Source organism: Ranitomeya imitator, chromosome 2, assembly GCF_032444005.1.
Source record: "Ranitomeya imitator isolate aRanImi1 chromosome 2, aRanImi1.pri, whole genome shotgun sequence".
NCBI lineage: Eukaryota > Metazoa > Chordata > Amphibia > Anura > Dendrobatidae > Ranitomeya > Ranitomeya imitator.
In genome coordinates this window covers 846,475,699-846,492,658 of record NC_091283.1, presented here as the reverse complement: position 1 = coordinate 846,492,658, position 16,960 = coordinate 846,475,699, and the positions used below count along the sequence as shown (strand labels likewise).

General features: G+C 46.5%; 1 protein-coding gene across 1 annotated transcript in view; it reads right to left on the bottom strand.

Moving 5' to 3' along the window:
• HABP2 (hyaluronan binding protein 2) overlaps positions 1-16,960 on the bottom strand; it is a 61,647-nt gene that overhangs the window by 4,569 nt on the left and 40,118 nt on the right. The window contains exons 8-11 of the mRNA XM_069754337.1: positions 15,912-16,006; positions 5,271-5,559; positions 4,583-4,725; positions 74-208 (exon numbers count right to left, since the gene is read on the bottom strand). Coding sequence (XP_069610438.1) covers positions 74-208; positions 4,583-4,725; positions 5,271-5,559; positions 15,912-16,006 — 662 coding nt within the window. The remainder of the gene's footprint in view (positions 1-73; positions 209-4,582; positions 4,726-5,270; positions 5,560-15,911; positions 16,007-16,960) is intronic.

Below are 16,960 nucleotides of genomic sequence, written 5' to 3'. Positions count from 1 at the left end.
GAACGGCTGCAGTCCACGATATATAAATCTAATCGCCACTTGTCAGGCAGCAGAGGATCAGCGCGTAACGCACCTTTTTCTGTCATCCCCCATCCAGAAATATCGCAGATCTTTCCTGGTGACAACTCGCGGTCCGGTAAACACGCCGTCTTCACAGTCCGCGTCTCCGAGGCGCACCTGCCGCTGGATTTCTTCAGTTTGATAAGGGCTGCATCAAAGGAGACTGAGCAATAAGAACCAAGAGCCCCTAAAACTGCGCCCCCCATTGTATAATGACAAGGTCTGCAACTTTCTATCATACATCATGTCATATTCTCAGCTCCTTGCAATTTTCAAAATCTCTGCTTAATGTAAACAAAAAAAAAAAAAGACTCCTAGAGGCTGAAAACTTTGTAGGCCTTGTACTTTTCATGCAATTGTTTCTACAAACCCTGGCAAAAGTTATGGAATCATCGGCCTTGGAGGATGTTCATTCAGTGGTTTAATTTTGGAGAAAGAAAGCCGATCACAGACATGGCACAAAACTAAAGTTATTTCAAATGGCAACTTTCTGGTTTTAAGAAACACTAAAAGAAATCAAGAAGAAACAATCTGATAGTCAGTAATGGTTACTTTTTTTAACCAAGCATAGGGGAAAAATTATGGAATCACTCAATTCTGAGGGAAAAATTATGGAATCATGAAAAACAAACAAACAAAAAAAACTCCAACACATCACTAGTATTTTGTTGCGCCACCTCTGGCCTTTATTACAGCTTGCAGTCTCTGAGGCCTGGACTTACTGAGTGTCACACAGGACTCTTCATCAATCTGCCTCCATCTTTCTCTGGTTGCTGTTGCCAGATCAGCTTTGCAGGTTGGATTCTTGTCATCGACCATTTTCTCCAACTTCCACCAAAGATTTTCTATTTGACTGAGATCCGCACTGTTTGCAGCCCATGACATTGACCTTATGTGTCTTTTTTCCAGGAATGTTTGCACAGTTTTTGCTCTATGGCCGGATGCATTATCATCCTGAAAAATGATTTCATCTTCCCCAAACATCCTTTCAATTGATGGGAAAAGAAAAGTGTCCAAAATATCAACATAAACTTGTGCATTTATTGAAGATGTAATGACAACCATCTCCCCAGTGCCTTTACCTGACATGCGGCCCCATATCATCAATGACTGTGGGAATCTGCATGTTCTCTTCAGGCAGTCATCTTTATAAATCTCATTGGAACGGCACCAAACAAAAGTTCCAGCATCATCACCTGCCCAATGCAGATTCGCGATTCATCACTGAATATGACTTTCATCCAGTCATCCACAGTCCACGATTGCTTTTCCTGAGCCTATTGTGACCTTGTTTTTTCTGTGTAGGTGTTAATGATGGCTTTCGTTTAGCTTTTCTGTATGTAAATCCCATTTCCTTTAGGCGGTTTCTTACAGTTCGGTCACAGACGTTGACTCCAGTTTCCTCCCATTCGATCCTCATTTATTTTGTTGTACATTTCCAGTTTTGGAGACATATTGCTTTAAGTTTCCGATCTTGACGCTTTGATGTCTTCCTTGGTCTACCAGTATGTTTGCCTTTAACAACCTTCCCATGTTGTTTGTATTTGGTCCAGATTTTAGACACAGCTGACTGTGAACAACCAACATCTTTTGCAACATTGCGTGATGATTTACCCTCTTTTCAGAGTTTGATAATCCTCCCCTTTGTTTCAATTGACATCTCTCGTGTTGGAGCCATGATTCATGTCCGTCCACTTGGTGCAACAGCTCTCCAAGGTGTGATCACTCCGCTTTAGATGCAGACTAACGAGCAGATCTAATTTGATGCAGGTGATAGTTTTGGGAATGAAAATTTACAGAGTGATTCCATAATTTTTTCCTCAGAATTGAGTGATTCCATAATTTTTACTCTATGCTTGGTTACAAAAAGTAACCATTACTGACTACCACATTTTTTTGTCCTTGATTTCCTTTAGTGTTTCTTAAAGCCAGAAAGTTGCCATTTGAAATGACTTTAGTTTTTTTTAACCAATCAATGTTTATTGAAAATTTTGCATATTAAACAACACATAAGACGGGGGGGAGGAAAGGTAATAAGGGGAAAGGTCCAATGCATAACATATTAAAGACCACAATGTAATCAGTACAAAATACACAAATACAGTGTCAGATAAAGCCAAAAAGAACAGAATTAGAGAAGCATACAATTTAAATAAGGGAGAGAGCAGACTGGGATATATATGCCGAGGACATCCAGGGGTCCCACCACGAGAGGACCCTAGCTCTCCTCGATAGACCCTGAGCCATAATAACCTCATAGCAGAAGTGTAAGTCGATCCTGGAGATCAGCTTTGCTCTGGAGGGGACATCCGAGGATTTCCAATGCTTCGCGATACATTGTCTAGCGGCAACTAGGATATTAGAAACTATGGGTCGAAGGGGGGAGGGGAGATCAATGAGGGAGATGCCCAGAACAGCGAGTTGACCACTCAGCACAAGGGGGAGACGGGTCAGATCAACAATCAAAGCCTCCACTTCGCGCCAGAAGACCTGAATCTGCGGGCACGACCACCAGATATGAGAGGAAGACCCCAAGGCGCCACATTTCCTCCAGCAGAGAGGGGAGGAAGCTGGGAAAACCTTCGCCAGGTGGACTGGGGTGAGGTACCAGTGGAGCTGAATTTTTTTCACCTGTTCCAAGTGGCCAAGGCAAGACGAAAACCTGGGAGGGTGAACCATAGCAAATTGCCAATCCTCCAGGGGGGCCTCAAAACCCAGCGCGGACTCCCAGGAAGACATGAAAGGAAGCTTGTCAGTAGAACCAGATGAAATGAGGGCTTTATAGATTATGGAGATGCCATGTGGCATAATAGTGGCCGGTCTGAAGAATCTGTGGGCCGGATCCTCTGTCAAAGGCGGGGGCGCCCCGAATGGCCGACATGTCCTGAGAAAGCTGCGAATCTGCAGGTATTGAAAGAAGTCATACTTAGTAAGGGAGAATCTCCCTGAGAGGTCCTCAAACGACAAAATGCCGTCCGAGCCGAAAAGGTCCACCACCCGGAGCACCCCACGCCTCGTCCAGGAGGAAAGAGAAATGTGGCCAATGGCACACTCCACAGCCTGCAAAGAAACATAGTCAAACATAAACATTAGATGGGAAGTACTAAGCAGCGCCCATAGTTTAGAAGCATTCCTAATTGAACGGAGACAGGGGCCCACAAGAGGGACTTGAAGCAACTGAAGCTCCAAGAGCAATCTAAGCGAGTTTTTGGGGGCAAAATGAGATTCAATCAAAAACCAGGGCAAACATGAGTTCCCCTCCCACCATATTTTAAGGGGCTCAAGGATCGCCGCCCTATAGTAAGACTGCACCGCAGGAGCTCCCAACCCCCCCACAGAGTACGGTAGGGACATGATCCGACGCTTGACCCTATGGGGCTTCTTATTCCAAATAAACCGGTCTATAAGGGATTGAAAAGCTGAAATAAACTTCGAGGGTATGAAAAGGGGGAGGCACCGAAAAAGGTACATTATTTTGGGAAGGAATAGCATTTTCGCCGTTTGTATGCGGGCCATCCACGAGAGGGACGCACTTGATAATTGCTCCATGCCCCTCCTGACCTCCGAAAGAGTTTCTTCACAACGGACTATGTTATCTAGCTTAGTTATCCTGATGCCTAGGTACGTAAAGCCCAAGGGAGCCCAAATAAACGCATATTGAGATTGAATTTGAATCTGAAGGGGAGCGGGGAGGAAAAGGGGAAAAATTGTGGATTTGGTCAAATTAAGCTTATAATATGAAACCGCCGAAAACTCAGATAGGATGGAAGTGATCGCATTCAGTGAGGTTAAGGGTGAGGTGCAGGTCAGGACCACGTCGTCGGCATAGAGACCGATTTTATGTTCAGATCCCCCCACCTCGACTCCCTTTATGTCCGCGCACTGCCTGACCATGGCAGCCAAAGGCTCCATGACCAGAGCAAAGATGATAGGGGAGAGGGGGCAGCCCTGACGAGTACCGTTCCGAATAGGGAATGTCCGAGACCTGAATCCCGCCGATCGAACCGACGCGCAAGGATTGGAATATAATGCCATAACCGCTTTGCCAATCTGCCCGGTAAGCCCAAATTTCTCCAGTGTGAGTTCAATATAACCCCAGTGCACCCTGTCGAACGCCTTTTCGGCATCCAACGACAGGAATACACTGGGGAGGCTCCCCCTCTCCACCACATCCAAGAGATCTATCAGGCGCCTGGTGCCATCCCTGGTCTAAATGACTTTAGTTTTGTGCCATGTCTGTGATCTGCTTTCTTTCTACAAAGTTAAACAACTGAATGAACATCCTCCAAGGCCGGTGATTCCATCATTTTTGCCAGGGGTTGTATTCTATCTTCTGTACATTCTGTATAATGAGGCTGACTCCGTTCAGGAGACTGGGAAAGCTGGGTGGTGGCTGCTAGTAGATCATTTTTTTTCCGACAAATTGGTTGTACTCGGCTTCCCCATAATTTGGCAGGAGATTTGTCGTTCCCGGGGATGTTTCTGGTTTCTACGTCCTCTCCGCCCCGGACCTGTCACTCACCGATATCATTATGGAGACTGGACATTTCTTCCCGGTAATTATCGTGTATAATTATCTTCTCCACATCAAATATCTGCTCCCACGTCTCCTTCTTCTGAATGTCCAGCTTACCCAGTGACACTCGCCACAGACCCGGCTGTGACCTGCGGGAGACATAGATTACTGATACTCCCTGCCGTCAAGATCTCTGCTTGCTGTCAGTGCTTGGGAACATGATTATTTGCACCCAGAGGCTGAACCCCATAAGATATTATCATTGTAACCAGTCTACACAATCTGCTGCGACCTCCACAGCCATTTTACCTGCACTGATACAATGTAACAAACTGGAGACTTGTGCTACTGAGGAGTTTAGCTCACAGAGCATTGTCCAGACTACCTACAATGGTGATAATATTTCTCGCAATTTACAATTTTAAGTCAAAGAGGGTTTCCATAAATAAGTTTCCATTCCCCGACAGCAATCAGAGATCTTAAACTTCCAGTTATATAATAAGTGACATAATTTATGTCATATAGGAGAACGTGAACCGATATGATTGAACATAAAGGAGTAAAACTGAACGTTACTAGCTGTAATACCACACACATCCTGCGGGCAGGGGTGGCGCTGTGTCTAGCAGCCATATTTCTCTAATCCTGGACACCCCCATAGTCTCACCCCAGGGCGATGATCTGTGTTACTTACAGAGGTTTTACACAATGCGCAGCTGTCAGGATCCAGCATTCAGCAATTAAAGTGCCACCGCAGCGATGTCCGGCACGAAGCGACGCCACGGGGCCCTTCAGCTGCAGCGATGCCAACCACGGGTGTTTGCCCGGCTGAGATCTTAACCCACCGAAGATCCTTCCCCGGGTGTTAGACGGCAGCTCTCTGAGGCCACATGTGGAGAACGGGGCGCTGGCATTGGTGCTGGGCGTGGGCCGTGCCGTGGCGTTTGGTGGCTTCAGTGTGGTCGTCACACCGAGGTGTGGAACTAGAGGACAGAAGAAGTCAGAGGATGATGGGAGTCGTGATGCTCCGTTCATTGTGCAGCCATGATTTATTAGACCAGTAGTCTCCAACTTTCCTAAAATTACAATTCTCAGCATGCATCGGTCGAGGTCTGCTGGGAGTTGTGGTTCCCCACAGTTAAAGAACTAAGCTTGGTAATTGGGTAATGAAAATGATACTTTTTATTACCTCGAGATCTCTACTTGCTGTGAGTAAAAGATAACATTGCTAGTTATATTCAAAATCTGAAAACCTGTATGTAACTTCTCACAGCTGAGGGGTTGTTACAATGTATCAGTGTAGACAATTGTCTATGAGTTAAACACATCAATAGCATTCTCCTGCCCTAATAGACTGTCACAATGTATCAGCACAAGTAAAATATATCAGTCCCGAGTCCCAAGTCCCGGATACAAAAGTAACAAACCCTCAGCAGTAAAACTACACTGTGTGCAGAATTCTTACTCTCCATAAGGAGAAACAATACCCCTTAGACCCCCGTCCAGAGCCTCTCACCTAGCCAAATCCATTCTCATGCTTCGCACTGACGAGGGCCAACAGCCCGAAACACCGTGTCTGCGAATTGAGATACTGATTTGGCTTTAATCCTAAGGCCGCCGTCACACATGCGAGTTTTACGGACGTAAGAGCGCAGAATCTACGTCCGTAAAACTCGCAAAAAATACGGCACAATTATTCTCTATGCCCCTGCTCCTATTTGCCGTATTTTACTGATCAGTATTATACGGCTTTCTACGGCCGTACAAAATCGCAGCATGCTGCGTTTGTCACCGTACTGCGCAAGAAATACGCCAATGAAAGTCTATGGAAGCGTGAAAAATACGGATTACACACGGACAAGCAGTGTGACTTGCGAGAAATACGCAGCGGTGTTAGAGAGAAAAGCCGGTAATTCAGTGCGGTGTACAGTAAAATCACACTGACAGCTTACAGTCCAATAGGTAGAATAAATGTGTACACATAGAATAGGTATATATATATATATATATATATATATATATATATATATATATATATGTCAGTGAGACACATATATGTATATATATTAATATTTTTTCCAGCGCTATACAGCTTGAAAGCCGGTAATTCCAATACCGGCTTTTGCTTTCTCCTTCCTAAAACCCGACATGATATGAGACATGGTTACATACAGTAAACCATGTCTTCTCTCCATTTTTTTTGCAGATTCCACACTACTAATGTCAGTAGTGTGTATCTGCAAAATTTGGCCGTTCTAGCTCTTAAAATAAAGGGTTAAATGGCGGAAAAAATTGGCGTGGGCTCCCGCGCAATTTTCTCCGCCAGAGTAGTAAAGCCAGTGACTGAGGGCAGATATTAATAGCCTGGAGAGGGTCCACGGTTATTGGCCCCCCCTGGCTAAAAATATCTGCCCCCAGCCACCCCAGAAAAGGCACATCTGGAAGATGCGCCTATTCTGGCACTTGGCCACTCTCTTCCCATTCCCGTGTAGCGGTGGGATATGGGGTAATGAAGGGTTAATGCCACCTTGCTATTGTAAGGTGACATTAAGCCTAATTAATAATGGAGAGGCGTCAATTATGACACCTATCCATTATTAATCCAATTGTAGTGAAGGGTTAAATAAAACACAAACACATTATTTAAAATTATTTTAATGAAATAAAAACAATGGTTGTTGCAGTATTTTATTCTACGCCCAATCCAGTCACTGAAGACCCTCGTTCTGTGAGTAAAGAAACATAATAAACCAACAATATACTTACCCTCCGCAGATCTGTAACGTCCAATGATGTAAATCCTTCTGAAGGGGTTAAAACATTTTGCAGCAAGGAGCTTTGCTAATGCAGGCTACTCCTCGCTGCAAAACCCCAGGGAATGAGGCTAAAAATAGATCAAGGATCTATATTTAGCTTTATTTGCGGTGAGGCGCCCTCTGCTGGCTGTTCATAGATCGTGGGAAATTACCTAGAAAGCTCCCTGGCTTTCATAGATCGTGGGAAATTACCTAGAAAGCTCCCTGGCTTTCTAGGTAATTTCCCACGATCTATGAACAGCCAGCAGAGGGCGCCTCACCGCAAATAAAGCTAAATATAGATCCTTGATCTATTTTTAGCCTCATTCCCTGGGGTTTTGCAGCGAGGAGCAGCCTGCATTAGCACAGCTCCTTGCTGCAAAATGTTTTAACCCCTTCAGAAGGATTTACATCGTTGGACGTTACAGATCTGCGGAGGGTAAGTATATTGTTGGTTTATTATGTTTTTTTACTCACAGAACGAGGGTCTTCAGTGACTGGATTGGGCGTTGAATAAAATACTGCAACAACCATTGTTTTTATTTCATTAAAATAATTTTAAATAATGTGTTTGTGTTTTATTTAACCCTTCACTACAATTGGATTAATAATGGATAGGTGTCATAATTGACGCCTCTCCATTATTAATTAGGCTTAATGTCACCTTACAATAGCAAGGTGGCATTAACCCTTCATTACCCCATATCCCACCGCTACACGGGAATGGGAAGAGAGTGGCCAAGTGCCAGAATAGGCGCATCTTCCAGATGTGCCTTTTCTGGGGTGGCTGGGGGCAGATATTTTTAGCCAGGGGGGGGCCAATAACCGTGGACCCTCTCCAGGCTATTAATATCTGCCCTCAGTCACTGGCTTTACTACTCTGGCGGAGAAAATTGCGCGGGAGCCCACGCCAATTTTTTCCGCCATTTAACCCTTTATTTTAAGAGCTAGAACGGCCAAATTTTGCAGATACACACTACTGACATTAGTAGTGTGGAATCTGCAAAAAAAATGGAGAGAAGAGATGGTTTACTGTATGTAAACCATGTCTCAAATCATGTCGGGTTTTAGGAAGGAGAAAGAAAAAGCCGGTATTGGAATTACCGGCTTTCAAGCTGTATAGCGCTGGAATAAATATTAATATATATACATATATGTGTCTCACTGACATATATATATATATATACCTATTCTATGTGTACACATTTATTCTACCTATTGGACTGTAAGCTGTCAGTGTGATTTTACTGTACACCGCACTGAATTGCCGGCTTTTCTCTCTAACAGCGCTGCGTATTTCTCGCAAGTCACACTGCTTGTCCGTGTGTAATCCGTATTTTTCACGCTTCCATAGACTTTCATTGGCGTATTTCTTGCGCAGTACGGTGACAAACGCAGCATGCTGCGATTTTGTACGGCCGTAGAAAGCCGTATAATACTGATCAGTAAAATACGGCAGATAGGAGCAGGGGCATAGAGAATAATTGTGCCGTATTTTTTGCGAGTTTTACGGACGTAGATTCTGCGCTCTTACGTCCGTAAAACTCGCATGTGTGAAGCCGGCCTTACGCTGTGTGTGACGCCGGCCTAAGTCATATTGCAAAACTCGTTAAAGAGTTGATTGTGACTTGTAGGATCGCTGCTTCCAACAGGTGGCGCTATAGAGTTCAAGTCCTCTTTTTCTCAGAAGAGGCAATTTGCATAGTTATTAGTTGTATTTTAGAGGATTATTTTTATTATTGATCAACAACTATGTTCTCAATCAACCCAAAAGACTCATAAATATCAAAGCTTCATATTTTTGGAAGTTGGAGTGTTTTTTTTTTTTTTTTAGATTTGGCTCTTAGGAGGATATCTGTTTGTGCAGGTAACTATTAGGCCGGCGTCACACATGCGAGTTTTACGGACGTAAGAGCGCAGAATCTACATCCGTAAAACTCGCAAAACATACGGCACAATGATTCTCAATGGGTCTAGTCCTATCAGCCGTATATTACGGATCCGTAATATACGTCGTTCTACGGCCGTACAAAATCGCAGCATGCTGCGTTTGTCAGCGTACTGCGCAAGAAATACGCCAATGAAAGTCTATGGAAGCATGAAAAATACGGATTACACACGGACCAGCAGTGTGACTTGCGAGAAATACGCAGCGGTGTTAGAGAGAAAAGCCGGGAATTCAGTGCGGTGTACAGTAAAATCACACTGACAGCTTACAGTCCAATAGGTAGAATAAATGTGTACACATAGAATAGGTATATATATATATATATATATGTCAGTAGACACATATATGTATATATATAAATATTTATTCCAGCGCTATACAGCTTGAAAGCCGGTAATTCAATTACCGGCTTTTGCTTTCTCCTTCCTAAACCCGACATGATTTGAGACATGGTTTACATACAGTAAACCATGTCTTCTCTCCATTTTTTTTGCAGATTCCACACTACTAATGTCAGTAGTGTGTATCTGCAAAATTTGGCCATTCTAGCTCTTAAAATAAAGGGTTAAATGGCGGAAAAAATTGGCGTGGGCTCCCGCGCAATTTTCTCCGCCAGAGTAGTAAAGCCAGTGACTGAGGGCAGATAATAATAGCCTGGAGAGGGTCCATGGTTATTGGCCCCCCCCTGGCTAAAAACATCTGCCCCCAGCCACCCCAGAAAAGGCACATCTGGAAGATGCGCCTATTCTGGCACTTGGCCACTCTCTTCCCATTCCCGTGTAGCGGTGGGATATGGGGTAATGAAGGGTTAATGCCACCTTGCTATTGTAAGGTGAAATTAAGCCTAATTAATAATGGAGAGGCGTCAATTATGACACCTATCCATTATTAATCCAATTGTAGTAAAGGGTTAAATAAAACACAAACACATTATTTAAAATTATTTTAATGAAATAAAAACAATGGTTGTTGGAGTATTTTATTGTACGCCCAATCCAGTCACTGAAGACCCTCGTTCTGTGAGTAAAAAAACATAATAAACCAACAATATACTTACCCTCCGCAGATCTGTAACGTCCAACGATGTAAATCCTTCTGAAGGGGTTAAAACATTTTGCAGCAAGGAGCTTTGCTAATGCAATGCTACTCCTCGCTGCAAAACCCCAGGGAATGAGTCTAAATATAGATCAATGAGCTATATTTAGCTTCATTTGCGGTGAGGCGCCCTCTGCTGGCTGTTCATGGATCCCAAAGCTCCCAGGCTTTCTAGGTAAGTTCCCACGATCTATGAACATCCAGCAGAGGGCGCCTCACCACAAATGAAGCTAAATATAGCTCATTGATCTATATTTAGCTTCATTCCCCAGGGTTTTGCAGCGAGGAGTAGCATTGCATTAGCAAAGCTCCTTGCTGCAAAATGTTTTAACCCCTTCAGAAGGATTTACATCGTTGGACGTTACAGATCTGCGGAGGGTAAGTATATAGTTGGTTTATTATGTTTTTTCTTTCACAGAACGAGGGTCTTCAGTGAGTGGATTGGGCGTAGAATAAAATACTCCAACAACCATTGTTTTTATATCATTAAAATAATTTTAAATAATGTGTTTGTGTTTTATTTAACCCTTTCATTCAATTGGATTAATAATGGATAGGTGTCATAATTGACGCCTCTCCATTATTAATTAGGCTTAATGTCACCTTACAATAGCAAGGTGGCATTAACCCTTCATTACCCCATATCCCACCGCTACACGGGAATGGGAAGAGAGTGGCCAAGTGCCAGAATAGGCGCATGTTCCAGATGTGCCTGTTCTGGGGTGGCTGGGGGCAGATATTTTTAGCCGGGGGGGGCCAATAACCATGGACCCTCTCCAGGCTATTAATATCTGCCCTCAGTCACTGGCTTTACTACTCTGGCGGAGAAAATTGTGCGGGAGCCCAAGACAATTTTTTCCGCCATTTAACCCTTTATTTTAAGAGCTAGAACGGCCAAATTTTGCAGATACACACTACTGACATTAGTAGTGTGGAATCTGCAAAAAAAATGGAGAGAAGACATGGTTTACTGTATGTAAACCATGTCTCAAATCATGTCGGGTTTAGGAAGGAGAAAGAAAAAGCCGGTAATTGAATTACCGGCTTTCAAGCTGTATAGCGCTGGAAAAAATATTAATATATATACATATATGTGTCTACTGACATATATATATATATATATATATATATATATATTTTTTTTTTCTTTTTGGGACACATGGATCATTTCTATAGCGGTATGTTGGTTTTGCAAGCCTGCGAGAAAACCACGCAGTACGGATGCCATACGGATTACATACGGAGGATGCCATGCGCAAAAAACGCTGACACACCCTGCCTACGGAGGAGCTACGGACTACTATTTTCGGGACTTTTCAGCGTATTACGGCCGTAATATACAGACCGTATTGTTTTACGCTGTGTGTGACGCCGGCCTTACTGTGCAGAATTATTAGGCAACTTAATAAAAACCAAATATATTCCCATCTCACTTGTTTATTGTCACCAGGTAAATCAATATAACTGCATAAAATATAGAAATAAACATTTCTGACTTGCAAAAACAAACAAAAAAAAAATGAGTGCCCAACATAGCCTCCTTTCTTTCTGATGACACTCGGCAGCCTCCATCCATAGATTCTGGCAGTAGGTCTGGGAGTTGAGCTTCACTCCATCCTCAACCCGAGAAGGTCCGACAAGTCCATCTTTGATGATCCCAGCCCATACCAGTCCCCACCTCCACCTTGCTGGGTCTGAGTCGGAGTGGCGCTCTCTGCCCTTTACTGATCCGGCCTCCGGCCGGTCCATCCGGCCCATCAAGAGTCACTCTCATTTCATCAGTCCATTAAACCTGTGAGAAGTCAGTCTTCAGATATTTCTTGGCCCAGTCTTGACGTTTTATCTTCTGTTTCTCGTTTTTCACCCTTCCTTACCTTGGCCGTGTCCCTGAGTATCGCACACCTTGTGCTTTTTGTTACTCCAGTAACGTCTCAGCTCTGAAATATGGCAAAACTGGTGGCAAATGGCATCTTGGCAGCTTCACGCTTGATTTTCCTCAATTCATGGGCAGTTATTTTGCGCCTTTTTTGCCCAACACGCTTCTTGCGACCCTGTTGGCTATTTGCCATGAAACGCTTGATTGTTCGGTGATCACGCTTCAAAAGTTTGGCAATTTCCAGACTGCTGCTCCCTCTGCAGACATCTCACAATTGTGGACTTTTCAGAGCCGTCAAATCTCTCTTCTGACCCATTTTGCCAAAGGAGAGGAAGTTGCCTAATAATTAAGCGCACGTTCTATAGGGTTCTGATGTCATTAGAGAACTCCGCTCCTCATTACAGAGATGCAATCACCGGATTTACTGCATTGGTAGTTGGCTCTCAGCCTGAACAGCTTGGAGGAGGACAACAAGTATAAAAAGTATCTTGTGAGCAACATACAACTTGTCCAATAATTCTGCACACAGTGTAGTAGGATATATATCCATATATCTGCCAATAAATAAGAATGCTCCCACTCACTGACAGCAAGCAGAGATCCTATAAACGATCAGGAACAGATCTTAGAATTTGTAGGATATTTTGTTATTTCATTGTGATAGAAGCGGTAAAGAGAGGGGCGTAATAGCGCAGTTACCAAAATAACAATTAGTTTACTGTAAGGTTACACGTTGTGAGTATGATGGGAGGGCTGCAGACGGCACCGGACCCGCGGAGGATCTTCAAGAAATTCTGGATGGGATATTGAAGATGCCGACAATTCCGCTCCTCCACAGTCAGACGAGGGAACCACAGAGTTCAGAAGAGATGGACACTGTATTCAGGGCTATAGAACGACGTGGACGTCCTGTCACTTCCTGTGGTCCATAGAATTGGCTGTGGGACATTGGTTCCTGAGAAAGTGACAGGACGTCCGCGAAACGCGTCGTTCTATAGCCCTGAATACAGTGTGCATCTCTTCTGAACTCTGTGGTTCCCTCGTCTGACTGTGGAGGAGCGGAATTGTCGGCATCTTCAATATCCCATCCAGAATTATTTCATTGTGGACACATACCATCCCCCGATATTCCCCACAATGCACAGCCCGTCCCCCGATATTCCCCACAATGCACGGCCCGTCCCCCCGATATTCCCCACAATGCACCGCCCGTCCCCCCGATATTCCCCACAATGCACGGCCTGTCCCCCCGATATTCCCCACAATGCATGGCCCGTCCCCTGATATTACCCACAATGCACGGCCCGTCCCCCGATATTCCCCACAATGCACGGCCCATCCCCCCAATATTCCCCACAATGCACGGCCCGTCCCCCGATATTACCCACAATGCACAGCCTGTCCCCCGATATTACCCACAATGCACAGCCCGTCCCCCGATATTACCCACAATGCACAGCCCGTCCCCCGATATTACCCACAATGCCCGGCCTGTCCCCCTGATATTCCCCACAATGCACGGCCTGTCCCCCGATATTCCCCACAATGCACAGCCCGTCCCCCGATATTACCCACAATGCACAGCCCGTCCCCCGATATTACCCACAATGCCCGGCCTGTCCCCCTGATATTCCCCACAATGCACGGCCCGTCCCCCCGATATTCCCCACAATGCACGGCCTGTCCCCCCGATATTCCCCACAATGCATGGCCCGTCCCCTGATATTACCCACAATGCACGGCCCGTCCCCCGATATTCCCCACAATGCACGGCCCATCCCCCCAATATTCCCCACAATGCACGGCCCGTCCCCCGATATTACCCACAATGCACAGCCCGTCCCCCGATATTACCCACAATGCACAGCCCGTCCCCCGATATTACCCACAATGCACAGCCCGTCCCCCGATATTACCCACAATGCCCGGCCTGTCCCCCTGATATTCCCCACAATGCACGGCCTGTCCCCCGATATTCCCCACAATGCATGGCCCGTCCCCTGATATTACCCACAATGCACGGCCCGTCCCCCGATATTACCCACAATGCCCGGCCTGTCCCCATGATATTCCCCACAATGCACGGCCCGTCCCCTGATATTACCCACAATGCACGTTCCATCCCCCGATATTCCCCACAATGCACGGCCCATCCCCCCAATATTCCCCACAATGCACGGCCCGTCCCCCGATATTACCCACAATGCACAGCCCGTCCCCCGATATTACCCACAATGCACAGCCCGTCCCCCGATATTACCCACAATGCACAGCCCGTCCCCCGATATTACCCACAATGCACGGCCTGTCCCCCGATATTCCCCACAATGCATGGCCCGTCCCCTGATATTACCCACAATGCACGGCCCGTCCCCCGATATTACCCACAATGCCCGGCCTGTCCCCCTGATATTCCCCACAATGCACGGCCCGTCCCCTGATATTACCCACAATGCACGGCCCGTCCCCCGATATTCCCCACAATGCACGGCCCATCCCCCCAATATTCCCCACAATGCACGGCCCGTCCCCCGATATTACCCACAATGCACAGCCCGTCCCCCGATATTACCCACAATGCACAGCCCGTCCCCCGATATTACCCACAATGCACAGCCCGTCCCCCGATATTACCCACAATGCCCGGCCTGTCCCACTGATATTCCCCACAATGCACGGCCTGTCCCCCGATATTCCCCACAATGCACGGCCCGTCCCCTGATATTACCCACAATGCACAGCCCGTCCCGCGATATTACCCACAATGCACAGCCCGTCCCCCTGATATTCCCCACAATGCACAGCCCGTCCCCTGATATTACCCACAATGCACAGCCCGTCCCCCTGATATTCCCCACAATGCACAGCCCGTCCCCCGATATTAACCACAATGCACAGCCCGTCCCCCAATATTACCCACAATGCACAGCCCGTCCCCCGATATTACCCACAATGCACGGCCCGTCCCCCGATATTACCCACAATGCACAGCCCGTCCCCCGATATTACCCACAATGCACAGCCCGTCCCCGATATCACCCACAATGCACGGCCCATCCCCCGATATTACCCACAATGCACGGCCCGTCCCCTGATATTACCCACAATGCACGGCCCATCCCCCGATATTACCCACAATGCACAGCCCGTCCCCTGATATTACCCACAATGCACGGCCCATCCCCCGATATTACCCAAAATGCACAGCCCATCCCCTGATATTACCCACAATGCACGGCCCATCCCCCGATATTACCCACAATGCACGGCCCGTCATACGCAGCCGTGTTATACCAGGACTAGATGGTGGTCCTATTCTAATGCATCGGGTATTCTAGAATATGTAAGTAGTTTATTTATGAAGTTTTCAGGATAATGCAATGAATACACAGGATTTTCCGGGTAAAATATATACATTATATACTGTGACTGACAGAACTACTTCGCGCTGTGACTGGGGGTTAATCCCGCGCCAATATCGCTGATTGGTCACACCCAGCTGGCTTAGTTCAAATCCCGCGCCAATGTCGCTGATTAGTTGCGGGCGGCTGGCACGACCAATCAGCGACGCGGGATTTCCGTTACAGAATTAGAGGATTATGTAGTAGATGGGGACATTACCCGCCTGACACGCAGACACGTTACACAGGTCCCATTTCAGCGTCTCGTCCTCATCCTGGAAGTAACACCACGGCCTCTCTGCACCGTCCGGGTTTCTGTGTAATGGGGGAAATGACAGCGATGAGTATGTGCCCCCCACCGTGATAATACCGATGGAAAGGACTAGAACATGAATGATCGCAGGACCAGACTACACAGCAAACGTTTGTAGTCTGTAACCATGGAGACACATTGCTGGAAGAGCTGTATACTGAGGATAGAAGTCACAGAGACGGATATTGGAGGTTTCCCCAAAAGGGTTAAATGAGAGATGTAACTACTGTACTGTACAGAGTGCGATGTATCACTGCCGTTCTCTGTATCCAGCGATGTCACAAGATGTTTGCTACCAAATTGGTTTTATAAGGTTTAGTACCCGGTGTCAGTGCTGGGTCACATGACAGGCGGCATTAAAGGGAAGGAATGGAAGAAAGCGGGAGGAGGTCGCCCGAAACATCAAAGCCGCAGGTACAGGTGTGTTCCCCTCATCGTCTGTCAGTGTCTGTGCTCAATCTATGGATCACCCACACCCAGGATCTGTCAGCACAGGGATCACCCACAGCCAGGATCTGCCTGCACAGGGATCACCCACAGCCAGGATCTGTCAGCACAGGGATCACCCACACCCAGGATCTGTCAGCACAGGGATCACCCACACCCAGGATCTGTCTGCACAGGGATCACCCACAGCCAGGATCTGTCAGCACAGGGATCACCCACACCCAGGATCTGTCTGCACAGGGATCACCCACACCCAGGATCTGTCTGCACAGGGATCACCCACACCCAGGATCTGTCTGCACAGGGATCACCCACAGCCAGGATCTGCCTGCACAGGGATCACCCACACCCAGGATCTGTCTGCACAGGGATCACCCACACCCAGGATCTGTCAGCACAGGGATCACCCACACCCAGGATCTGCCTGCACGGGGATCACCCACAGCCAGGATCTGCCTGCACAGGGATCACCCACACCCAGGATCTGTTAGCACAGGGATCACCCACAG